This window comes from Perognathus longimembris, chromosome 8 (assembly GCF_023159225.1).
Source record: "Perognathus longimembris pacificus isolate PPM17 chromosome 8, ASM2315922v1, whole genome shotgun sequence".
In the NCBI taxonomy this organism is placed as follows: domain Eukaryota; kingdom Metazoa; phylum Chordata; class Mammalia; order Rodentia; family Heteromyidae; genus Perognathus; species Perognathus longimembris.
The window spans coordinates 54,094,988-54,122,376 of record NC_063168.1 but is presented as its reverse complement, the minus strand read 5'-3'; the positions used below and the strand labels follow the sequence as shown (position 1 = coordinate 54,122,376).

The 27,389-nt window shown below is 39.2% G+C and overlaps 2 protein-coding genes across 5 annotated transcripts in view; one reads left to right on the top strand and one right to left on the bottom strand.

Moving 5' to 3' along the window:
* Nucleotides 1–2,878, top strand: part of Crim1 (cysteine rich transmembrane BMP regulator 1) — a 182,736-nt gene extending 179,858 nt beyond the window's left edge. For all 3 annotated transcript variants that reach the window (XM_048353134.1, XM_048353136.1, XM_048353135.1), the window contains one exon: nucleotides 416–2,878. In XM_048353134.1, coding sequence (XP_048209091.1) covers nucleotides 416–592 — 177 coding nt within the window. In that variant the 3' untranslated portion in view covers nucleotides 593–2,878. The remainder of the gene's footprint in view (nucleotides 1–415) is intronic.
* Nucleotides 2,879–4,374: 1,496 nt separating this feature from the next.
* Fez2 (fasciculation and elongation protein zeta 2) overlaps nucleotides 4,375–27,389 on the bottom strand; it is a 38,919-nt gene continuing 15,904 nt past the window's right edge. Inside the window, exons 5-9 of one of the 2 annotated variants that reach the window (XM_048353137.1) lie at nucleotides 25,746–26,014; nucleotides 12,296–12,376; nucleotides 9,990–10,065; nucleotides 7,727–7,792; nucleotides 4,375–5,249 (exon numbers count right to left, since the gene is read on the bottom strand). In XM_048353137.1, the coding sequence (XP_048209094.1) occupies nucleotides 5,233–5,249; nucleotides 7,727–7,792; nucleotides 9,990–10,065; nucleotides 12,296–12,376; nucleotides 25,746–26,014 (509 nt within the window). In that variant the 3' untranslated portion in view covers nucleotides 4,375–5,232. The remainder of the gene's footprint in view (nucleotides 5,250–7,726; nucleotides 7,793–9,989; nucleotides 10,066–12,295; nucleotides 12,377–25,745; nucleotides 26,015–27,389) is intronic. The other variant, XM_048353138.1, reaches the window with a different exon arrangement.

The window sequence follows — 27,389 nt, the reverse complement described above, 5'->3', positions numbered from 1 at the left end:
CTTATACAAAGAGCTTACTTTAGCTATTTTAATGGGAAAAAAATATTAAGGGAGATAAATTATAATTCCTTCCAACTCCAGTCGCTTAACTTTGCAAACTAATAGTATCCCAAATAACTAGTTAACTGGTTTATGAACAATAGTTAACTTTTCTGTATAAATTGTCACTGTGGTTATCTTGCTTCTGAATTTCTGTTGGAAAATATGCATGGGACACAGCCTCTATACTGAGCACCTGGCTGGGTCAAGCAAACAGTGCTGAGCAAGACCAAATTCAAGCCTAGTACCCCTCCAATATCCTGACCATCAGCACATTGTGATACTATTGCCCCGCCTGACTTAGGTCCTGGGTATTGGTTTATTGGGGTTATGTAAGGCATCTAACTCTTCATCCGTTTCCCCTCTCGCTACATAGCCTTCTTCCTTGAATAATCAGCTGGTTTCTGTGGACAGCAAGAAAGGAACCCGCGTCCAGGTGGACGGCTCCCAGAGAATGCTAAGAATTGCTGAACCAGATGCGAGATTCAGTGGCTTCTACAGCATGCAAAAACAGAACCATCTACAGGCAGACAATTTCTACCAAACAGTGTGAAGACAGGCAAACAGGGAGGAGGCTGTAAAACAGAAAATGACAAAATCTGCTCTTAAACGTAAACTAGAATTTGTGCACTTGCTTAGTGGATTGTATTGGATTGTGACTTGATATGCAGCGCTAAGAACTCACTGGGATGGGCTCTGTCTACAGCAATGTGCAGAACAAGCATTCCCAAATTTCCTCAAGATAACTGACCAAGCGTTTTCTTAGAACCAAAGTTTTTAAAGTTGCTAAGGTATACTTGCTTGTAAAATAGCTGTAGAGATATTTTGGGGGTGGGGACAGTGAGTTTGGTTGGGAAAATGGGTGGGAGGGTAGTGTTGGGAAGAAAAGTTGGTCAGCTTGGCTCGGGGGGAGAAATCCAGTAAAATAAAAGCAGTTTATGGCCTAGAGGATATTTTTTTTTTCCTGTTGCTCTGAAGACTGCACTACTCGCTGCAAACCTTGGGCCTGAATGAGCAGGAAACAAAAAAAGGCCTTGCCATCCAGCTGCTGTAAACCACCTTAGAACCACCAGAACTCTGATAGCCATCCCAGGTCTAAAGCCACAAGTTTTTCTATACAGTCACAACTGCACAGGCAGTGAGGAAGCCAGGGAAATGCGATAGCCACATTTCTCTAACGCGGGTTATTAAGGATCTATACAGTTATACTTTTTGCTGCTTTTTGTTTTCTTCCAAGCCAATCAGCCAGTTCCTAGCAGAGACAGCAAATGAACAAGAGCTAAGCCATTTCTTGATGTGAGCACTGGAGCTTTTCTTACAAAGTGGCAGGAAGAAGGGAGCATGGAGGACACCAGGCATTTCCAGGGCTGTATTCATTGTTTCTCGTTGCTTTGTTCTGTTATGTTGTTGGTTGTTCATAGTTTTGTGTTGAAGCTCTAGGTTTAAAAAAAAAAAAAAAGACTGGGGATTTCTTTTTTCCTTATATACTGATTCTACAGAATAGAAACTACTTCATTTTAATTGTATATTATTCAAGCACCTTTGTTGAAGCTCAAAAAAAAATTATGCCTCTTTAAACTTTAGCAATTATAGGAATATTTATGTAACTATCTTATGCTTCAAAGAACAAAAGTATTTGTGTGCATGTGTATATAATATATATACATATATATTTATACACATACAATTTATGTTTTCCTGTTGAATGTATTTTTATGAGATTTTAACAAGAACAAAGGCAGATAAACAGGCATTCCGTATCAGTGCTTTTGATCACTTAACAGATTTTTTGAATAACACAGAATCTCATTCTACCTGCAGTCTAATTGGAAAGAAAAACATCTGCGTGAGCGTGTGCGTGTGCGTGTGCGTGTGTGTGTGTATCTCAAGCAGCCAGCATCACACCTGCTATGGAGAGGATATTCCTTAATTAAAATCTTCCTTATTTGGATTTGCTTTCAGTTGGTTTTCAATTTGCTTACTGGCCAGAGACATTGATGGCAATTTTTATCTGCATCACTAATCAGCTCCTGGATTTTTTTTTTCAAACATCTGTTTGAAACAACTACTGGAATATTGTCCACATTAAGCTGGAAGTTTGTTGTAGTTTGCCTCAGATATAACTGACTGTATACTATAGTGTTAACTTTTCAAACAGCTCTTAGCACTTTTATACTAATGACCCATTTGTGCATTGATTTTTTTTCTTTTAAAAATGCTTGTTGTGAAAGACACAGATACCCAGTATGCTTAATGTGAAAAGAAAATGTGTTCTGTTTTGTAAAGGAACTTTCAAGTATTGTTGTAAATACTTGGACAGAGGTTGCTGAACTTTAAAAAAAATTAATTTATTATTATAATGACCTAATTTATTAATCTGAAGATTAACCATTTTTTTGTCTTAGAATATCAAAAAGAAAACAAGAAAAAGGTGTTCTAGCTGTTTGCATCAAAGAAAAAAGATTTATTATCAAGGGGCAATATTTTTTATCTATTTCCAAAATAAATTTGTTAATGATACGATGTTACCAAAATAGATTTACATCAGCCTGGTTAGTATAAAATTTTGTTGACAATTAATCCATTCCTGGCATAAAAAGTCTTTATCAAAAAAATTGTAAATGCTTGCTTTTTGTTTTTACAATCACGGCCATATGAAAATACTAACAGGATATAGGACAAGGTGTAAATTTTTTATTATTATTTTAAAGATATGATTTATCCTGAGTGCTGTATCTATTACTCTTTTACTTTGGTTCCTGTTGTGCTCTTGTAAAAGAAAAACAAATATAATTTCCTGAAGAATAAAATAGATATATGGCACTTGGAGTGCACCATAGTTCTAGTTTGCTTTTGTTTTCTTTAAAAAGGAAAGTTGTAAGGGGTAATTTGCAACTTGGTTCTTGGAAGCAAATAAACACCCTGAGTTTGAAAAATCACACACTTTGGAAAAGACTTCTTATTTGGGATCAGAAAGATGAATGGTCCTTTCAAGGTCAGGCCAACACACTTATGGCAAAACAAAGAAGTCCCATGTCTATCTCAACAGGTGGCCCTTCTTCTCCAAGGAATCTGGGCAAAAGTGCCAAATTTACTGTGCTTAGAGAGACCAGAAACCTACCTGCTGTCCATCACCAACACAGGCTGACCATTTCTTACCCAACATACTTGGATCAGAAGTGTTTCAGACACTGGACTTTTTCCCCACAGTCCTGAGGCTTGAACTCAGGGCCGAGGTACTGTCCCTGAGCTTCTTTTGCTCAGGGCTAGGCTAGCACACTACCTCTTGAACCCAGGGCTTCATGCATGCTAGGCAAACACTCTACCATTAATACCATATTTCTGGCCCCAGACACTGGATTTCTTATAGTTTGGAACTATTTGCCTATACACAATGAGATTGGACCCACGTGTACATCATACATACATAGTCTGATGGAAATTTACACCATTTTGTTAGTGTACACCTCCTCTTCCTCACCCATCACACAAGATCAGGTATGCAATTTTCTATCTGTACCATCATGGTGATGCTCCAAATCTTGGATTTCCATATTAGGGATTTTCACCCTGTATCAAAACTACCTCACGAGGCACAAAGAGGCCTGCTGAGAAATCCCCCAATAGCTTACTGGTAAAGAACCCAAGAAAATGATGAAATAAATTAAAATGAGACTTTGAGAACTGATAGGGAAAAGTATAATTTTCATATGATTTAGAAGCATCAACTAAAATGAGCTATAAACAGACCAATCTGCTGAAGAAACAGTTCCCCCAAGATGTTGTTACACTCACTCTCTGTCCTTTAAAGCTACATTTCTTTAATATTTTAAGGCAATGTTTTTATACATTCAGATCAAATTAAATCAACATTACTGTCAGTATACCACATGAGCTCGAGGGGAAGTAGCAGATAAATTCCATATATCACTATCAAAGAAGACATTAACAAAATAAAACAATCTCAAGTTCTACATACCCCTGGAGAACAGGCTGATACCCAAATTGAAGACAGACCTGCTGCATCTCTTGCTAAGTGGAGGAAGTCGTGTGGGCAGTACGCTCACAGATGCTGAAGAAGAAATGTAAAAGCCACTGAAGACTCTACATTCACATGAGAGAGAAGGCTGTCCCAACTCTGGACTCAGCCCTACACAACTGCAGAAAGCGACCATTCCACAGTAGTTTGGCATCATCTCTCCCTTTCCCATCCTGAGATTGCTAATCAGGGCTTGCCTATCTCCTGTGCTACAGTGGTGGATTGCACAGAAATAAGTAAAAAATCTAGCTCTGTGAGGGGCACACAAAATGCAACAAAAACTCAATGCTCTTCAGTATATATTATTTTTACATTTATTAAACATCAACTTGATTGAATCTGGTAAAAGTGTTCATGATGAGTATAGCATCCATGGGCTGGTGTTTCTAGAGTTATACACTAGGAAAGCACACGGGCACAAATTAACACCAGTTATTAACAAGCAGTTTCTTCACACCTTAAAGGACACCAACTCCTTCCAAGGCCCACACACTCACAGACCAGGGAACAGACAGTGACACATCAGAAGGTAACAAGATTCTAAAGTGACAACCAAAATGGCTAAGAATGTGAATGTAAAACAAGCAGCACACCACAACACCAGGCCTCAAGAATCTCCACATCCATCAGAGCAGAAGTGATGCATGTTGGGGCGTTGCTGCTTCCAAACAGCCGGAGTTGTTAAGTTTCAGTCTCTCTGGACAACACTGGTAGGTAATATGTATACTGACAATTCTCATAAAAATGCACACTGCTTCCTGCCACTGGAGGATAGCTGTAGTATAAAATCTCTCAGTGCTTTAGCTCTTCAGTGCAGGTTAGATGTAGAAAACCATAAAAGCTCAAATGGGATATATTGTCAGTTAACAAAATATATAACTGTGCACAATTAACTCTACTGGAACAATGTAGAGAAGAGTTTGTTAGGAGTGAGTTTATCCATCTCTAGAATTCAACAGTGTGCCATAGTACTCTTGGTTCTATGTAAAGAATTAGTAAAGTGTTCATCTGTTAATACTGAATCCCAAACCCAAGTTCAAGCGTGTTGGGTTTCCAATAGCAGGAAGATTATGTAGCAAGTCTTCGGAATTGTGCTGCAGGAAATTGAGCTCGCAGTTCATAAGAAGGAAAGCTGCTCCTGAAGCCACGTAGCTCTATGTAGGACACAGAACTAAAAGAAGAAGAAACCTTTGAGGTGGAAATGTATTTGTTATCTGCATAGATTTTATACCAAATGGCACATAGGCATTTTATATACACCTTACATGTATATAAATTACATGATGAGAACTGAATGTCAACATAAGGATCTACAATAGAAAAAAACATGTTTATAGATTTTAAGAAGATATACCCAGACGACACATTTACACCAAATGAAATATACATAATTTATATACACTTAAGGTATATGTAAAATATATATAAATATATATAAAATATACACCTTAAGTGTATATAAATTATGTCCCAAGAACTGAAGGTTAATGCAAGAATCTAAAATAGAAAAAAATGTTTAAGGATTTTAAGAAGATATACCCAGCAGTAAGTTCTCTCAAGACACATTAATTAGAATTTCCCAGAAATGAGACACCAAAAGTCCATGTCTCTTTTAGGATAACACTTAGCAATATAAGCCTAGAACAGCCCTACACCATGAGGCTTGTAACAGCACAACCCCCTGACGATGTCAAAGAAGGGCATGAGACCCTGCACACAATTTCATCACTGTCTGGGACCCCTGGCTCGCAGCAGCCAGGCCTGGCCTTTGGTAGCTAAAGGGAGGGTGGCAGCGGGCCACAGTGGGACAATGAAGCTGGTATGGGAAGATGCAGTAGCCACACAGCACCTGGCTTATCTTTCTCAGGACACCAGGGGCCACTTCACCTTTCACTTCTGACTTTCCTTTGCATTAGAACTAAGGCAGCAGCCAGATCAAGCTCATCTGTGTTTAAACTATGACAAGACGAGCCAGACAGGGGAAGGAAGGTCTCCTATTGACCAGTAACCTCTGCCCAGGCTCTTGATTACTGGTGCCAAGGAAGAGGGATAGTTGACAGGCTGTGAATTTTCACAGGATGGGTGGAAAAGAGCACCTGAAATTTCTCCCCATCAGGACCCCCCCCCCATCTGTTACATTCCCCTCTTCATTTTCACAATGGCAGAGTCACACCAATGGAGTCTGAGTGGCAGCTTCTTTTCCTCCCATGTTCACAACACAGAAACAAGAGCACAATGCATGCATGCAAACAGCGCCTCAGAAGCAGGAACAGTATGGACAGAACTGGGCTTACAGATGGCAGCTGGAGCACTAGGTACTCAACTAGATGGGTGCTTCTCGCTAAGACATGTGACATAGGCTCACAATTGCAGCTCTATTCTGAGTCAAGAATGAAAATTCCCTTCCCCCAGAGCACTGCTCCCTGGGTCATAACATTCTTCCACGTAGACAAATACTAAGATAACTTATTTCTGGCCCTTCTGGCAGCACCCTAGGGACCCACTATAAATAAAAAATAAGACATGGTTCTTTGTGTTCGTCTCATTCCTGTTCAACATCTAAAAGAACAAACCTCAGAATAATCCAGCTTTCTCATATCAATGCTAGCACAACATAAAAGCAAACAAAGATGTCAGGTATAACAAAACATTTCATAATTTAACAGGGAGAAAAGGCCATCTATCAGAAAAAGTGTATTTAAACTGGCATTAATTTTCTTTTTTTCTACCCATGTAAACTCCTCACTAATGGCTGGCTCCTGTTTTTATATCCATAGTAAGTCTCTCCGAAGTAATAGATGATTCACTTTGAGCCCCTTCCCTTTTTATGAAGCTATGGTTGACAAAAAAAAAAAAAAGGCCACTCTGAAATACAGAAAGCCCCAAAAATGCTATGTTCAGCTAACTGATGGAGAAGAGAAGCCCTAAGAGGGAAAACATTACTGGGGAAAAGTTTGCTCTCCAAATCCAGCCAAACACCATAAGATGTATTTTGTGGTGCTCCAAACTCTCCTCCGGGGATAACTAATGATGTTTCTCACAATCACTGGTCAGTATTAGTTTTGTTGGAAACTGAGTTCAGTTCTTCAGTCCCCACTTTACCATCCAGATTTTTGCTCTTTTTAGTCATACTCCCATTCAATGTGACCTTGATCCTGTTCCTAAGATACATAGCTCATTTTTCACTATCCCCAAATGGTAGAAGTCACTCTTTTCATTTTCCCCTTCCCTTTGCCCACAACACAACTCATTCTGTGTTCATCTCCCTACTGTTAACTGTTTGACTGTTTTGTCCTTCATTGGTCCTCTATGCCCTTGGCTTTCTACTTTCTAAGATCACCGAAAGCTCTTCTCAAGCCGCCCCTTGGTCCATGCCCAGTGTGCACGTAGCTACAGCAATGTCTTCATTCATTCTCCTCTACTGCCTCGCTCAGTGTATAGAACTCAGATGTGGACATTATTTCCAATGCAGGATCTCCAAGGAAAGATAAATTTTATATAGCCCCATGTGGGTAGCATATATTCTGTTCATTAAGATGAATAAAGCTGTGCATTCATAAGGTACTTCTTAATCTGTTAGCAACACGATATATTTACTGACTAATCAAAACTTCCCAACCATTGCACGTGTACCTTTCTAAAACTCACCTTTCAGTATGTAGTCAGTCAATAAGCTTGGAACTTTTTCACTGTCCTCCTTCATAGCACGAAGAACTAAAAAAGTAAGAAAAAGAAGACAAAAGGCAGCAATTTAAAATTCAAATGAAAAGTATTTAACTTCAAATAATGTAGTATCAGTGATATGACAACTGATTCATACATATTAAAGATTATTTTCTAGATAAGGAAATACACTAAATTAGGCTCAAGTTCAGCTGAGTAAGTCCTGAGAGTTATTTCTAGGTCATGCCTAAGCACTGGAGACAGGGAGAAGGAAGTGGGCCATTTTCATGGTGTCTCCACTTTGTCACAATAAGTACTGTGAGGTGAGTTACCGGAATGTAGACTTCGAAGAACTCTGGATTTGGAGGATCTAGGTGCTGTCAATCTCACAAATGGGAGAAACTCCTGGATAAGTGGAAAGCTAGCTATATACTCCAAGGAGCACATCTGCCAGATGTCTTGGGAATCTTTAAGAAAAGACTAAATGAAGACGGGATTTCCATGATTGGCACCCAGCATCTGTCATGCTCTCTACTTCTCCCTGAGTAGGTTCCTCCCTAGGAAGCCTTTCTCTTCTCTTTCCCTCCTCTGCCTCTCTTCTCTTTCCCCTCTCCTCTCTTTCTTCTCTCTCTGTCCCTTCTCTTCCATCATCTCTCCCCTCTCCCCCCCTCCTTCCCTCCTTTAAGACCTTTCTGTATATTTGGCAATCAAAACCATGCCTTGTCCACGTTGGTCAAGCAACAACCAAACTACACTGTGTCCCCTATGTCAGGCTGACAATCTTATATTTCACAGTAAAACAAAACAGCCATCGACATGTTTGTAAAATGTTTTGAGACTGTGTTGATAGAGAGAAATTCACAAGTTTGAACTAAAACTGTGAATGTCAATTCAGACTTCCTCCAGGGGATACTAGTACATGATAATTCCCCTAACTATTATTATTATCGCACCTCCAATCCCATTCTTGTAGCTTTTATTTAAAAGGCTGCACATCCATAAATAGGCTTTCATTTGGCAACATCTTACATGGCTGTAGCAAAGGCTTCAGATTGGCCCCCAATTTTTTACAGGGTAATTTTTTTTAACATTTCAAAAGAAAGTTCTTTCTTCCATCTGCTGTCTTCATAACAATATTGTCATCATAACCGTCTTAGCCTGGACATTCATTCATCCCAACAAGTGCAAAGGTTCTCCACTGGGTCGATCTGTGACTGTTAGAATCAGCCTGCAAACACTCTGGTGAGGGAACTGCAATGACTGATTTGTCTTTGAGAAGCTATGACTTGCCCCAAATCAAAGGTAATTTATTTATTACGAGATAAATTGAGCAAATATTTTAACATAGTTTTTCAATATGATCAAGAGAAGATAAAGGACATCTCAAAAATAGCAAGGATGAAACCAGAATCCTACTCTCATGTTTTGGCTACGCTAAGATGTACTCAATAGAAATGTACATTTAGATCTCATACATTATTTTAAAAGGAAAGTTTCTCAAAGGTGGATTTCTTTGTTTTATTTTTTTTATTTTGTTTTTTGCCAGTCCTGGTCCTTGAACTCAGGGCCTGAGCACTATCTCTGGCTTCTTTTTGCTCAAGGCTAGTACTCTGCCACTTGAGCCACAGTGCCACTTCTGGCCTTTTCTATATATGTGGTGCTGAGGAATTGAACCCAGGGCTTCATGTATACGAGGCAAGCACTTTTACCACTAGACCATATTCCCAGCCCCTTCTTTGCTTTATTTATTAAAACATCCTAAGTGCTCCGGGATACAGCAGACCTTTACCAAATACTATCTGGATGAATGCAAGTTCTTCAGACATCACTATCAATTTATATTCTACTTATACCTACTACCTTGGGTTCATTTATAAAAAAGCAGCATGTTTGCCAGAAATCTCTTCTATTTAGTTACTGACAGTCATACTGACATATAGTCTACACCATTTTATTCATTAGCAAATGAATAAAATTGACAATTGAAAAGTCCAGTTCCTGCTCTTCCAAAAATTTAGCTCATAAATATTTCAAAAAGAGAGGAGAAATTACAAGTCAACACTAGAATTAGTGTATATTTGATGTTATAGCCATTTCGGGCCTCACTGGCACCAGAATAAAGGATGATGCCCATCATTTACCACCCTACATTGACAGAACAACAAGAGCAACACAAAATCAGCAATCCCAAGTAAGGCATTTAGAGCCAGCTAAAGTGCATCAGGTAACACATGTTGTCTTTGCTCACTTTTTGTTAAGATCTGAAGATCTTCAACAGATGGTGGTCCATTTTTTTTCTCGTAAGGAATGACTGTGGTCAAATACTGCCGTTAAAAAAAAAAAAAGAAGAAGAAAAAGACACCATTTAAATAGGAATTTAATTTGCCTGCAAGAAAAAAACAAACTGTGAAACATGACTAATTTGGTAGTGAAAACACGGGTATGGTTAGATTAAGAGCATGCTACTCTTTCAGCTAAAGCTCATTTTTCTGTTGTATACCAGTCATATGCCAGCATAAATAACCACTGGTTTGCATTCCAATTACTGAAACTTTCACAAATAAGTTGTCAGGGTGATGTGCACAAGGTGTTCATTTTGAAAGCAAAGTCTTATCTAATATTTCCTTGCATATTTTAAGCATATTTTTAAGATGGTAATTAATCTAACAACATAGCTTAACAACTTAGAAATAATTTTCAACACCCAAATAATCCTGTTATCAGGCCATTCTAATTGAGCATAACTGTCAATACAAGTAACATACAGCTCCTTCCAGAAGCTAACCAAGAAAAACTGAACATATCAGAAGCATATCTTATTACTGTACACTATGGTATAAGCAGTTATAAATGTTGTTAGAGATTAAATGAGATGAGAAAAGCAAAAGGAGACGATAGCCTAAGAGGGAAATGAACAATAAAAGTTTTTGTTTAAACTTGAGACAATTTGCCTAGTTTACTACCTGTAAAGGTTCTCAGTAGATTAAGACCTGAAATTCCATCCAATTTTCCCATTTCTCCTATTCTGACTATAAAGAAAGCTAGTAGGTTGTACTTTGATTCTCTTAGTCCTGCTCATTAGCCCCAGGGACTGAGTTTCAGCTCTATTCCTAATGCTTACTGAGTGATCTTATCCAAATCATAATTAGAAAAAAAGAGAAAAAAAGGATAAAGCAACATGCTTGATAACTACTAGACTTCTAGATCCAGAAAAGTAGCAGCAGTGTAGCTATATTCAACCTTGAAGGAGCAGGATATTCCACCATGTTCCTAGAAGACGTCTTCAAGGTAAGGCTCATTGGTAGAACCAAATATGTTTCTTTGTAATGAACACCCAGAAGAGCTAGAAACGTGCTGCCTGGTCCTTCGCCCTCAGTGCATGTAGCAAGCAGGGGAGAGAAACACCGGGAACTGTGGGCTATGCTTCCAGCCTTCCCAACATACTCCCATGTGGCCATTAGTTTGGAAGTCATTTTTCCATCTTGAAGTGAGAGGTAACTGATACAGAATAACCAAAATCAAACCATCTTCTTACAGAGCCTCCTTGGGAGCTATAAGAGTCAGTGCTTACCTGCTCTATTTAGCAACCAGTACCTCCTTGAATAACACACAAAAACTTTCCATAAGCACTCAAAGTTTCTGACTCTGGATAAACTGCATATCCTTAATCTTCACTTAGGACCTAAGTTAGCCCTCAAACCAAAAGAAATCTAATTTTTAAGATCTTTTTTGAAGTACAATTTTCAAATAGAGAAAGGTAATTTTCTTTTTTTTCTTTTCTTTTCTTTTTTTTTTTTTTTTTTTTGGCCAGTCCTGGGGCTTGGACTCAGGGCCTGAGTACTGTCCCTGGCTTCTTTTTGCTCAAAGCTAGCACTCTGCCACTTAAGCCACAGCACCACTTCTGGCCGTTTTCTGTATATGTGGTGCTGGGGAATCGAACCCAGGGCCTCATGTATACGAGGCAGGCACTCTTGCCACCAGGCCATATCCCCAGCCCGAGAAAGGTAATTTTAAGCACACCTACTAACATAGATGTGTTCACGTCAGACTGCGCAGTCATATCACATACAATTTTGTGTCAGTGGTAACAGACACAAAGTTGGCTGACAATATTCTACATCATAAAAAAACATGAATTGCAACTAAAAGAGGTTAGCTATATTCTATGTACTTTTAACCTAAAAACCTAATCTCAAAGATACTAATGCTTGACTTTTTTTCCCTAAAATGAGACCTTATTTCTTAGATTTGTAGAATTAGAGTAGTATTAAACCAGATCAGTTATTTTCACAATCAGATCTTTCTATACATGCAATTCAATATGTTAATATCTGTTTGTTTTTCAAAGTAGGCATGAGAAATAACATGTTTTATGAATGTGTTTAGTCTATTGTCCAATTTGGAAAGGAAAATTGTGTTATCAAGACATTCAATTTTCATTTCTCTCTTTTAAGCAGTGGTCTTGGTAAATCAGTAGAAGTGCCAGTTGTAAGGATCCTCACATGCACGGACTATGAAAAAGCAGAGAATGAGGGAGAAAGGAGAACAGAGCACCTGTTTGTCTCCACCAGAATTTCCAAAGGTGTGGCGAAGGCCATGCTGAATGACATGTGAGATCCCTTCCATGCTGAAGCGCTAGTGGCAGCCATTTAGAGCGGGGAAGAAAAGGACAGAGAAGTTCAAAGACTATTAGTAAGAATGCACCCCGATGACACACACCCAAGAGGCAAGCAGTTAGAAAACACCACCACTACCCCTTCAGACAAGGCAGACACAATCAGGCTCATTTTTAGTGTTTTCATTTTCAGTCGTGTACAAACCAAATGCAGATACAATCATTTTATGTTACTACTCATGAAGATCTTTCCTGGTGTAACTGAAAGATTGGTTCCAATGTAAACCTTACCAGTTGTACATTTTTTTTTTTTTGCACCATTTTGTGCTTGAACTCGGCCTGGCCCATGTTCCTGACCTTTTTTGCTCAAGGCCAACAGTCTAGCAACTTGAGCCATGGCTCCACTTCCTGCTTTTTGGTGGTTAACTGAAACTCATTGTCTCACACACATTCCACCCTCAAATCTCAGCTAAGATTGCAGGTGTGAGCCACACATGCCCAGTTTACCATGTAATGTTTGAGATACCTTTTGATATTGTTTAACCTGGTTTTTTTCCAAGTTTGAAAATTCAGTACTAGCAGTATGCCTATTTTCAGCCCAAGTTTGTAAGTTTCAGACACCAATTTGGAGAATATTAACCTCACACTTGGGAAGTAAAAATGCTAGTATACTGGAGAGTGACTCATTGCTCCCCACGCCCTCTGCAGACACCTGCCAGTGCCTTCATGAAGACAATGGACATTGGGCAATATCTGGCCTGTCCTGGGGAGCAGATGAGATCCTATTTGCCAGTTGAGCCCCCAAACACTTCAGCCAAGATTTTCTACCTCCGTATCTAGGGAACGATTCTAACTGCTTTCTCCCAGCAACAACCAAGACTTCCTAGAATTCATTGGACTGAAAAGAGAATATTCTTTTCCTGAACTACTTATCTTGATTTGTAACCAGACTACAATGTCATCAGGCACAGTGAAAGAGTCCTGTGGCACCTCGGTGGCAGCTGAGTCAAAGGCTTTAGAGGGATTCTTGCCACATGACAAATGGGGGAAGGCATCCTGAAAAGGAAGTTGCTGCCTGATTCACTAGACATTTCCTTTCCCTGGAACTTTATGGGAGAAAGTTGAACAAGTAAACACGCTGAAGGAGTCAACATTCAGAATACAGTACAAGGCTCTAAGAAGCAGAGGCAGTGGTCTCTGTCCTCAAGAAATGTATGTGTTCATCAAAGGGTTCTCAAAGAGTGGTCTAGGAACATTCTGGAAGATTCCTGAAATGCCCACAGGGGCCCATGAGCTCCAAGTTATGTTCTTAATACTACTAAGATGTAATTTGTTTTTGTCACTGCCAATCTTTCAACTTCTGATGACATATTCCAAATGGCAGGTTAAATGCAGAAACAGATGTGGGAGTATAATTTTCTTCAATTAAGCCAGACATCGATAAGACTGACAAAAAAAAAAAAATGCCCAGCAATGGCATTTTTCTCACCTGTATCTTTGGAGTCATTTGGATAAAAATTTACTATTTAGGGGGCTGGGGATATGACCTAGTGGCAAGAGTGTTTGCCTCGTATACATGAGGCCCTGGGTTCAATTCCCCAGCACCACATATACAGAAAACGGCCAGAAGTGGCACTGTGGCTCAAGTGGCAGAGTGCTAGCCTTGAGCAAGAAGAGGCCAGGGACAGTGCTCAGGCCCAGGACTGGCAAAAAATAAAAAATAAAAAAATTTACTCTTTATATAATGATCAATGAATTTATTTGGGGTAATTTTTCATGCATGTATGCTAGTCGTGGGGCTTGAACTCAGGGCCAGGGATATGCCACTAGAGCCCAGTTGATCTGGGGCATTTTTAATGAACCAATTGTGTGTGTGTCTGTGTGTGTGTGTGTTGTGTGTGTGTGCCAAAACCAGGTCTTGAACACAGGACCCAATGCTCTTCCATGGCTTTTTCACTCAATCTACCACTTGCGCCATACCTCTACTTCTGGCTTTTTGCTGTTAAAACGAGAAAGAAGAGTCTCACGCTTTTTCTGCTTGGGCTGGCGTGGGGCCTTGCTATTCAGATCTCTAGGATTACAGGCATGAGCCATCAGCAGCTAGCTATGAATTTTAGTGTAAGCAGTCTTACTTTCTAATACAGTAAATATTAATCAATATTATGTACATAAAGATATCTGAGGTCCCCAATATATTTTAACAGTGTAACAAAGTCCAGACAACACAAAGCTGAGAAATGCCAAGGCTTAATCCTTGATGGGGCTTACTGTGTGCTCCTGGAAATCAGAGTCATACACTTAACCATCTGTGGGAGCCCATAAACTACTCCCCTCCTCCTACACCACCCTCCTACCCCTTGTCCATCTCAGATCCAGTTCTGCATACCATCTTCTTTTGGCAAGAATAAAATGTCTAGTCAAGATCATTTGACCACTCTGCACTGTGCTGAAAACTTAACTATTACCTTAAACGAAAAAAGGTCAGTTTTACAAGAAAAACCTACAGATAACTACTTTCATAGCTTTTTTCACATTCTAGTATACAATTTGTTCACACTTCTGACACAGATTATCCAATGAGATAGGCTCCAGTATCTGCAATAAAAATTAGTTACCATTTGCAAAACAACCAAGTCAGTTCCTTTTATAAAAACCCTATCCAATTTGAAAGATAACAAAGAAAAAACAAACTAAATTTATTTTCCAGTCTCAATTATCTGGCTTCATTGTCTATGGATGTGTTAAAGTTGGACATACATTTGGAAAATCAAGCAGGGTGAAGTTCTAGAATTCACATATTAAGACAATAAAAAAATCCACTTTACATTTGGAGAGCACAATCTAAAAACACTAGCTTTATTTTCCCATGAAAAGGTAACACTGGAAAGAAGAGAAGGGAGGGAGGGAGAAAGGAAGGGAAAGAGAAAGTACTATTTTCATTGACTGAAATATTCTGGTGGGGGCAAAGCAGGCCTGCTCAGGAATTGCTACACTAAAGTACACTGGATGGTTGGTCTTCTCAATTCTCACTCCATTGGAAGTATGTATGCCCATGGTTGACTGAAATTTACTTTGCAAACATGTAAATGTTTGTCTAATAGAAGTAGAAAAATAAAAGATAATACACACACACACACACACAAACACACACACAAACACACACACACACACACACACACACACACACACACAAAAACACTTGAGACAAGATCTATGCTGCCCAGGCTGACTTCATAACTCCTGAACTTAAGTCATCCTCCTGCCTCAGTTTCCTAATGAGCTGGGGCACACCACCATGCTCAGCCAATCAAAATGGAGGTCTTGAGATTTTTGTTGTTGTTGTTGTTGCTGTTGCTGTCTGGGTTTCTTTTTTTTTTTTTTTTTTTTCGTTTGAGACATTGTCTCACCCTATTGCCCAGGCTCGCCTAGAACTTATATTCCTCCTTTTTCAGCCTTCCAAGTACTAGGATCACAGGTGTACAAAAATCACACCTGGCTCAAGTTCTTTTTAATGGAAGCTATGGGGCACAAGACCAAAGAAAAACAGAAAGAGAAGAAAAGGCTTGGTTAATTTTTTTCATAAATTCAATTCAGTTCTCCAGATCTTTGAGGATAGAAATAAGGTCAAATCAGATACTTCTTTTATGTCCACAAAACACAAATGAGTCCTCGGTAAACCTGAGGTAGCTGATGGATACTCGGTGAGTTAAACTGCAAGCACTATCCATATGGGTGAACTACTTGTAGATTTTTCTGTAAAACCAGGACTCACACTTGAGTCAAAGTATTTGGAGTGATAAACATTTTAAGTCAACTTAGACGGGAAAATGGTGGACTAGAAATCTGCGATCTGGATTCTCCTAGCTCTGACAATCACTCATGTCTGACATGAGCGAAGTCCTCATCCACCTGGAGCCTCGTCATGAAGGACTTCTTATTTACAACCCTACAACCTATAAATTACCTTAACCAAAAAGAACCAGCCTGCTGACACAGAGTGGTCCACTCCAATGGCTTCATTTCTCTAAATGAGAGAATGAATACGTTTTGAAGAAATCTGTCTCTGACAGGGATCTGCACAGGGCTGGCCCATAGCAAGCACTTGTAAATACTTGCTGAGCTAAAGTTCTAACACACATAACACCAGACCCAAGAGTCCTAAAGCTTGGGAGTCTTTTTCTCCAGATCATGAGGCTTTGAGACTTCTTAAAGGAGAAAAGAAAAAGCCAATCTATGTGGAAACAGAATGGTGTAATCCTAGGACATAAAGTCGCTGGTCAACAGAGAAAACTGTAACTGAGTTCTGGAAAAGACTACTGAAGAATCTAGTTTAGGAAATCAAAAGGAGAGGGCTGGGAATATGGCCTAGTGGCAAGAGTGCTTGCCTCCTACACATGAAGCTCTTGGTTCAATTCCCCAGCACCACATATATGGAAAACGACCAGAAGGGGCGCTGTGGTTCAGGTGGCAGAGCGCTAGCCTTGAGCAGGAAGAAGCCAGGGACAGTGCTCAGGCCCTGAGTCCAATGCCCAGGACTGGCCAAAAAAACAAAAAAATCAAAAGGAGATTAATAAAGACAAAATGAGTCTGATGATATAGTTTATGAAACCAAGATGTGACCAAGGGCTAAAACTCATACAATAGCAGGGAAGAAAACTGAAGATCAATAAATAAGGGAATAAAGAAAAGACAGTGGCCATGGGAGTAGCAATGGGAGAAAAGTTTTGTAGAGCACACAGTGGATTCTGCTTTACAATTGTTCTGTAAATTCCAAAAAGAAATACACCTTTAAGAAGATAAAACCACAGGGGAAGATTAGATTTACTTTTTTAGTAAACATCACCTTATTCAGAAATGCAATATTTACAACCTTGAGAACAGATGCAGTGTTATTAGGTACTTACGGTACTTAACTGGGCCAGAGGGAAGGTTTTTCCCTGTACGTAAATTTTATAGGAGGAAAGAAAGGGGATGGAGAGGGGCGGGGGTGTCTTAACACAGACATCTCAAGAAGACCCCAACAACTAAATCTCAAGGCTATAAATGTGGAATAAAATGAAAAACCCTGATACATTTTAATTAAAGTAAACCATTAATATTAATTAATCCTCTCTCCATTTAACCTACAATTCCCATAGATGAACAGGGAATTCAAATGACCAACTCAAAGTGAATAACTGGTGAAGAGCTGACTCTAAAGCTGTTTTATTTTAGTGTGTGTGTGTGTGTGTGTGTGTGTGTGTGTGTGTGTCTATGTGTCTATGTGTCTGTGTGCTGGTGCTGGTGCTGGTGCTGGTGCTTGAATTCAGGGCTTATTGCTCTTGCTTCACTTTTTCATTTAAGACTGAAGCTCTACCATTTGAGCCACAACTCCACTTCCATACTTTTGCTGGTTAGTTGGAGATGTAAGAGTCACACAGACTTTCCTGTCCAGGCTGGCTTCAAACTGTGATCCTCAGATGTCAGCCTCCAGAATGGCTAGGATTACAGAGTAAGACACCAGTACCAGACTAAAGTTATTTTAAATCTATCTGTCCATTTCTCACTCCATCTTTAGAAGGGAGGTAATAGTTATATAAAGTGCCCTTGCCCAAGTGGAAATTTTGATGTGAGTCTATTTGTAAGCAGGAAAATGATTAAGCATTGCAGAATTTACCTTTTGTTGCCCTTGCTACAGACACATGCCAAAGGAATGTGGCAAGACCAGGCACAGGAAGGGGTTACTGGACACAAGGACTTCAACCACACTATTTACACTTGCAACCCTCACAACGGCCTCATGATCATTTCCTTCCTGGCATGAGGATGTATAAAAGCCTCAACATCAGTCATTCTTGGGAAACCGTTCTCAGATAAAACTGGGAGCAACAAAGTATAAACAAGATATAAAAGACCTTTAAAAAAATCCATAAAAGTCTAAAAGACAAAGAAACTGGCCAAGATCTCTGAGCCCATGTACAACACCACACACCCCTGTAGAAAAATCCAAGCCGGGTTCCTGGACCAGTTCTCTGCTCTACCCTATCCGCCCCACCCCCACCCCAGTACACACTGCATCTATGATCAAGGCCAGCATTTACTCATACATGAAATGGCAATAAATATAAACATTCTAAATGTGTTGTAGGATAAGATGAACTAACTCATGGAAAATACTTACGCATACTGCTCAGCAAATATCAATATATTTTTTTAAGTCTGGGCTATATTACCCTAAAGAGGGGCTATAATAACATTTTAGATATCCCTCCAAAGAGAAATAACCACATCCTTTCTACTTTGCTCCAAACCAGGAAAAAAAAAAGTATATCAAGTTCTTCAACCATAAATTAAACTGTCACTGAGAAATATTAAATTCCTGATTATAGGCCCTACCTTAAGAGACTGTCACTGACTATAAATATCAACCAAAAACCCAGAAAAACAAGTAACAATTTTCAAGGTCTTCCTGAACAATAAAAAGAATTAGATAACATGCTGCATCTCTAAAAGCAACAAGTATCAGATACCATGTTGAATTTGCTCATTCTTCTCCTGAAATCAAAACCAGCAACTCGTTCCATGAACCACATATTTATCAGCTCAATGAATTTCAAGGAAAAAAGAAAGAAAGAAAGAAAAACTGAGGACAAAAAAAAGAAAAGCAAAACCTAAAACTAACAAGGAAGCCCGACGAAAGAAAAAAATTGAGGACAAAGAAAAGCAAAGCAAAACTTAAAACTAACAAGGAAGCCCGACAAGTGCTACTACCAGAGTTTGCTATAAACCTCCTCTGGGCCTAGGGTAGAGTGCTTGCCTTGCATACATGAAGCCCTGGGTTCAACCTCAGCACCACATATATAGAAAAAAACAGACATGGCACTGTGGCTCAAGTGGTAGAGTGCTAACCTTGAGCAAAATGAAGCCAGGAACAGTGCTCAGGCCCTGAGCTCAAGCCCCATGACTGGCAAAACAAAAAGCAAAAACAAAAAAGAAAACCCCCTCTGAACTGACTGGCAGAAATGTCTTGCCAGAGCAGCTTTAAAAATCTCAATATCAAAGCTCAGTGTCAGGAAAAAGGTTAGGAAAAGAAATTAAGTCATGCTTTTCATCTACTTACGACTTATTCTTGTCACCTCTTACTCCACTGATATTCTTTATACTCAAAAAGTTCAAAAGAAAGTGAAATGAAAACAGTAATAATTCTTCATAAGTCACACAATCACCTGATGATGTTCAAATATTAATCTATTGAAAAATACTTTTAATTTTTGGTAAAGTAAAATTCCTAAAATCATCAAAACTGAAAACATGAGAGTATTACAAAACAAAAAGCAAGAGTAACATGCAAAATAGTTACAAGGCCAGAATATCCAAGCTAAGGTAATAGGAATTACTTGATGTGAAACTAATTCCTAATTTTGACACTGCAAGCCAAGTAATTTTAGTGTGAATCATAAAGCAGGTATTAAAATGAATTCTACCAAAAATACATTCACGAATATGTGCATGGCGAATATGTACATAGTAGTAAATTAGTATCAGGGGTACTTTTCTATGTAAAAAGGAAACAGAATAGATTGACTATTAGTAATATTAGGAGATAGGTCACCAAGACAAAACAATGCATATAGACAAAATACAAAGAAAATATATATAAGAACAAATATCTACCATCTAAGCCCTAGTACAAACATCTATCATCTAAGTCCTAGTTCTCCCCTTCTTTAAGCAATTATTTCTCTAGGCTCAACAGTGATAAGTCAGGGTGATGATTCTTCTCAGAACCGAGTGTCTAGTTTTCTCTAGTCACCAATAGCTAACATCCCAAGAGTTTTCAGGGTAGACTTGGTCAAGCAGGCTGTACATATTCGGTTGATGGTGAATGTTTAAGATTCTAAATTCTCTCTTAAAAGTTCAACATGATTACAGCAAACAAAAAAATATTGATTCCTAATTTTCTTAACTACAGACTTAGGAAGAGCAACCTCACTTAATTCTTGGGGACTTCCTTTTTCTTCCATATAAGAATACTAAGGTATGATACTAAGCAGGCAAACCAACACTGATGTCTTTGAAATGCCAGGCAGTCCTAGGGAACAGGCAAGATATTTCAACTTGCTGTTGTACTCAAGAGAACTGCCTCCAGAACCTAAATGACTTGTGAATATTTTTTATATAAAAAGTCTTTTCTTCCCTTACCCACCCCCCCAAAAATCCTAGAAATCCCCAAATTAAAGTCTTCTAAGACTCAATCTCTGTTTGTGACAGGAGGTACTTTGCAAATATAAATTAGCCATTGAGGAATGTCCCCTATATCAGAGGAGATTTGAGCAAAAGATTGATTGCAATGAAGTGTGGCAATGAACTATCAGAAGTATGTAAACCTCACAATTAAATATGACAAATTACTCAGACACAAAAAGCAACTCATCAAATAATACAAATGGTCAATAGATCCAACCACTGTTGGCCTAGCAAAAATATACACTGAGAATCTAATAATGCCCATTCCTCTTGGGAACCGTGGGGAAATAGTCACTCTTCTACTATCAATGGGTTACATTTCTTCTGAACAATCTGAAGAGCTGGTCATTTAAACCCAATATTCTTTGCCTTAGAAATTCAGTGAGTAGATGAGTAAACTAGTTTCATTAACCAAAAATAAGTTTAAAAAAAAAAGTTCAGCTTTGGGAAAACGGTAACTTTGGTAAAAATTTCTGATTCCTACAAAGTAGCAGGAGGGCATGGATGAAAATTCACATACACTGAGAATGCATTCTATGCTAGCCTTGTATACATTATTTCACTTAACCCCTCCCAAACTCAAAGGTGTCTGTAGCCATTGGCAGGACCAGGATTCAAACACAGCACTTCACTCCTAATCAGTGCTCTGTTCTGCCTCATGGCGGTGGTATCTAGCAGAAAGGATGGGGGAAGAAATACTGATTTGCATGCTGATCCTTCCTTCATCCCCACATTCATCCAACAAGAATGTCTTAGCTTGCTCATGTTAGTCTTAATGACACCAAGAAAATAAAGTTAAATTTCTTTTCCTTAAAAAGTCATAAAAGATAGCATGAATTAAAAAAAAAAGAGGCAGCAGATAAGGGGGTTCAATTAAGGAAAGTGTAGCAGAATATAAAGGAAACTAAAGAGCCAAAATAGTATAAAGAAATGCAAATGCAACTGTCTCTATGCTGATATAAACAACCTTCTAACTCCTTTGCCTTCTTCAAGCAATGCAAAACGAAACAAGGAAACATCAAAGTGAAATGTGTTGACGATCTTCACATTAAACAAAATAAGGCAGACTAAGAAAGACAAACATCACATATTCTGTCTCATGTTGTATTAAGATGAAAATTTTAATGATATGAGCATAAAATAAGGTAGGTGGTAGTCAGTAGGAATTCAGATAGGAAAAGAAAGGGAGAATGAGAGTTATATATCTAAGGACATCAAAAACATGTAATAAGAGAATCGTGAAACCCATTAAAATTGTTTCAAAATGGGAGAGGAATAAGAAATAGTAATAGAATACATGCATGTATTGAAATATCTAGATGAAATGTGTTACACAATTTATGCATGTTGATAAATAAAAATAGCATATAAAATAATAAAAAGACTTGTTTAAACTGAAAAAAAAAAAGAAAACAAGGAAACATCAAGTCTCTGCTATCTTGAATCAGGTTTCCCCAATGGATCTACTCCTCGCCCATTCCTCTAAGCCAAGAGCCGGAAAGGGGGCAGCCAGCATCCTTTGCGGGTCGTGAGGAGCTGTGGTACAATTGTGGCCTCCCTCTCTAAACTAGCTCCCCATTGGCAACACCACTATCTTGGTCTTCCTCACAGCATTTCTTATTTCTTTCTTTCTTTTTTTTTTTTTTTTGGTCAGTCGTGGGGCTTGAACTCAGGGCCTGGGAGCTGCTGTCCCTGAGCCTCTTGGTGCTCAAGGCTAGCACTCAACTACTTGAGCCACAGTGCCACTTCCCCTCATTCCATTTCTTGATACCTGACTTTAAATCAGCCATTCATCCTTTTGCTTATCAATTGTCTGAATCCCTCCTACGAATTTAGGCTCCGTGAGGAGCCTAAGCCTTGTCTGTTGTATCCGTCACCCCCATCATGATCAGTGACAGAAGTGAGGAAGGTATTTTACACACATTTGCTGAATGAATGAATACTGGTATATCCCATAGATGACATTACTCTGATTTTAAAATTAAAACTCAAGCCAAAGATAACAAGTCACTTTCACAAGACACTGAATATTTCCTTAAATATTTAATGTACTCTCACTTTGAATGGCATTCTCTAATGTTCTAAATGGCAGCCCTAAATCACTTTTTTTAAAGCAGCAGCAAATGTTTGAAACAAAACATGTCTCTAAAACTAACACATAAAGAGCTTAACTCCACTGTCTACTCAGCCAGATGCCCAGCATCACTAGACCAAAGAGAATAAGCTGGCAATTATGGCCAAGTGTTATACCAACTACAAATTGATGTATTATTGTAATGAAACACTGAAGAAAAAAATGGAAGAAAACTATTCCATTTTCAGGGAAAGCGCTTAAGTTCTACTATCTCAAAAGTTTCTGCCATTGTCAGAAAAGAAAATGGAACAATATTAGAAAAACAGGTAACACAGGGCATCTATAAGATCACCATTTTTTAAAGTTAGTATCACTGACTCAGAGATCAGGCCCCGTCAGAACCGTAGTAAAATGTCTGGGAACCCGTACCTCCAGCCATCTGTACTATCTATCTAATGAAGAGTTTTTTTGAGTCACCTGACACTACCTTCCAAATCCCAGGTTTCAGGCTGTTTATATGACAGATGGGATGGTCATTCTCTGGCATTTTAAGCTAAAAATAGATGCAGGAAACAAGTACCAGAAGCTAAGCCATGCCATTACTGTCCTGATTAACATTTTTGACATAAATAGTAGATCGACTCATAAAGCAACTTCACTAATTTAAATATTGGGGAGGGGGGGGGAATGTACTTTTCTATGACTTTAAGGCAAGACTAATGAACATTCAAAAGCAGCCCACACTGTCATGCCAAACCCATTTCTCAATACAAACAGCATGTAAAGTTACACATGCTAACCCTGTTTATTTGGGAATTACAAAAAGAAGTCTTTAAACTTAACCCCTCTAGGGGTAAATTTGTTTTCTTCATCCAAGTGTTTACTCTAATAAATGGAGGGTTTACATGTAATCCCAAGCATCAGATAGACAAAAATTACCAACAAGGCTGACTTTTTCACAAAGCAGTTTTGTTTACTCCTGGTAGTATAATAGGGCAATTTAAAGGGTGCAGTTTTTTTTAAACAACTTTAGATACAAATGCAAAATATTGTCTTTGATCTTTTTTTTTTTTTTTGCCAGTCCTGGAGCTTGAACTCAGGGCCTGAGCAGTGTGCCTAATTCTTTTTGCTCAAGTCTAGCACTTTACCACGAGAGCCACAGCACCACTTCCGGCTTTTTCTATATATGTGGTGCTGAGGAATCAAACCCAGAGCTTCATGTATACAAGGCAAGCACTCTACCATTAGACCATATTCCCAGCCCCTGTCTTTGATCTTTTAAAGTAAATTTTCCAGAACTGCATACTCAAACTAATATTAAAAGTACTGTGTTTTTCTCACTAGACATGACTTTCTAACCAACACTACCATTTCTCAAAAATGAAATCGAACTGAGCATTTTTCTAGTCTTTTTATAAGGTCTGTCCTTTCTAACTTTGTACAAATGGCCATTTCACTAGGAAAATATTAACTTATTCATAGGTTGATAACAGTGTCATGAAGTGAGTGACACGGTACATATTTCTCGTATTTACTGCTTATCGGTAGCCCAGTAACTCAAACTGTATTCTCTTTCCCGGGGTCCATCAGCAACTGTCAACAAGATATATTTCTCTGGTAAACTGTTTTCTTTCTTTTTTGTGCTGGTCCCGGGGCTCAGGACCTGAGTACTGTCCCTAAGCTTTTATTCTCAAGGCCAGCTCTATACCACTTGTGCCATAGCTCTACTTCTGTGGGGTTTTTTTGGTAGTTACTTGGAGATATAAGTCTCAAAGAGTTTCCTGCCCCAGCTGGCTCTGAACCCTGATCCTGATAACTCAGCCTCCTGAGTAGCTAGGATTATAGGAGCTCATGAGTCACTGACACCCAGACCTGTAAATATTCTTTAAAGAAAAAAATCCATCTTGAAGCTGGTGGCTCACGCCTGTAGTCCTAGCTACTCAGGAGGCTGAGATCTGAGGATAGAGTGAGACTCTTCTCTCACCACGTGGGACTCTTATCTCCAATTACCCACCAGCAAACCAAAAGTGGTGCTGTAGGCTGTGGCTCAAGTAGTAGAGCTGCTAGCCTTGAGCTGAAGAGCTCAGGGACAGCACCCAGGCCCAGAGTTCAAGCCCCACAACAGATAAAAAAATCATCATCATCAAAAAGAAAATTTATGTTATTGTAAACCACAATAGCCAGTTTGGGATACATATTATCATGTTATCAATGTCATGAATTTTTTTTAAAACTTTGTCCCCTATAAAATGGATCCCTTTGTCCAATCATTATGCTACAAAAATAAAACCAATCTTTTTCCATGTGCAGTCAAGGTAGGAAGTTATATATATGGCCTCGACTGATTACACACAAGTGAAGGAGACAGATGATCAATAAGGATATGTATCTCACATGACTGGTAGTTAATGTTCATGATAAAGTTTAATTGAGTGAAATCAGGACCACTCAAGAAAAGTGACAAAACATAAAATTAAACACTTTATATAAAGATTCAAAGTTCCAAACAGATAATCTTGTTTTATCACTCAGTAATAATCTGGTCTGCCAAATACTTAGCCAAAAGGTTGACAGCACTCAACCTCTACTAATAAGATATTAACTAACAAAAGCAGTATGAGCCCTTCCCAACTCTGCTGATAAATCAAGAGACACTGGCTAGAAATCAGCCTGAGCTTTTAAGATTTGCACAATTCTGCCACTCCTAAATGGACCCTTTTTTCAACTTCTTATTCCACAATCTAACATATTAAACATAAATAAGAAGCCATACAAAAGTCCACCATCCAAATGTAAGTAACCACTATTAACATTTTGATGTAGGGAGAAACCATCACTCACTAAAGCTTCTTTTCCTTAAGACAGTCTTCCCTCCTAAACATTTGGTACTGGCTCTTTTGAACAACCATTAAAAGCAAGAAACACCTTTCTGAAAAAGCTAAGCATCGTGCATGAAGGAGTCGTCCCTGTTGCACTCTGGTGAGTGGCATAGCTCACACTCAGGTGTGAGCTGCCCCAGCTGGGACTGGCCAGGTGTGCAGGGACTACCTGCTTCTAATCCTTGGTGCCTCGCAAAGCACCTCACTTACTGTGCCCGGCATGGGACTTCTCTCATTCTTCCCATTCTGAGAGCTGCTATTTTTGAGCTTCTTCTTCTTCTTGGCTGTTTCTTTGTGCTCTTTCTGTTTATTTTGCACTTCTATCAGGACAGAAATAAAGCTGTTTTTCACTTCCTTTTCAAATTCCAGTTCATCTCGCAAGGCCAACTGCTGCACAAGCTCCTCGGAGAACTCCTTGATGGCCGTCTCGATTTCCTCCAGGAGTTCATTCAGCTCAGAGACAGACAGCCTCTTCACTCCTGCAACCACAACCATATACTAAGACAAAAGCACAGCAGGAAGTATGACACCAAAAAGCAAACTCATATTCTTAGCAATCAGAACTCTAAACCTTATGGGGCACAGGTCTGAGTCAGAGGTAAGAGGGCAAGGTCACTTCTCAGCTGGCTAAGATTAAAGTGGGATGAGCTTTTGTGCTTGGGTAAATCAAGTATGCCAGCAACACTGAGAAAGGTTGGACAAAGAAAAGAACAAACACCAAGGGCAGAGAGAAGAGTAGAAACTACTAGCTGATGGGTGGTGTGTACAGCACAGGATTCTAAGACATTTCTGAAGAGAAACGTTATGGATTTGATAGAATTAAACTAAATACATGTTCAAACATGTATGTCCCGATTTGGGGATCATCTTGGAGATGAGAAAGATGGTGAAGGGGAACAATGTTCCCTGAAACCCCATGGAAGAGATAAAACATTGCCAAAGTACTAACGCCTCCACTCACCTCACCACATGACTATGTGACACGGAGATATGTCTTTGGGGTCTAGAGGGCACACACCTTTAATCTCAACTACTCAGGGAGAAGGGATGGAAGGATTTGAGCATTGAGGCCAGCCTAGGCAAAAAGTTGAGACCCCCCCATCTGAAAAATAAGCCTGAGGTCCCTGTTAGGTAAGAGGCAGATGCAGGAGGATCAAATTCTGATCAAAGTCCCAAACTAAGACCGCAAGAGGGCTGTGAATGTGGCTTAGTGGTAGGGTGGTTGCCTAGCGTCCATGGAACCCTGGGTGCAATTCCTCAGCACCACATAAACAGAAAAGGCCTGAAGTGGCGCTGTGGCTCAAGTGGTAGAGAGCTAGCCTTGAGCAAAAGAAGCTCAGGGACAGTGCCCAGGCTCTGAGTTCAAGCCCCAGGACTGGCCAAGACATAAAAATAAAAAATAAAATCCACGAGATCCTGCCTGAAAAATAATCTAAAGCAAAAAGGGTGTGTGTGGCCCCAGTGGTAAAACTCCTGCCTAGTAAGCACAAGGCTCCAAGTTCAAATTCTAGTTCTGCTTAAAAAAAAAATCTTTCAAGACGCAATTAATTGAAATACATGCCCCCCTAATCTAATGTGAATACATCCTTAGAAAGTGGGAATAGGATGGAGGAGCCACAGAGGGATCACAAGCAGACCACTGGCAAGCAAAGGAGAGGAGTCGCCTGGAACCACCCTTGTCAACACCTTGATCCTTGTACTACAGCCTCCAGAACTGTGAGAATATCCATTCCCCCCCCCCCACACACACACACAATCCTCGTTGAGTCACCCTGTCTGGGCGACTGTCACTGCAGCCCTAGCAAACTATTATATACTTTTGTGTCTTGTCAGCTATCAGGATTATGTCTTAGA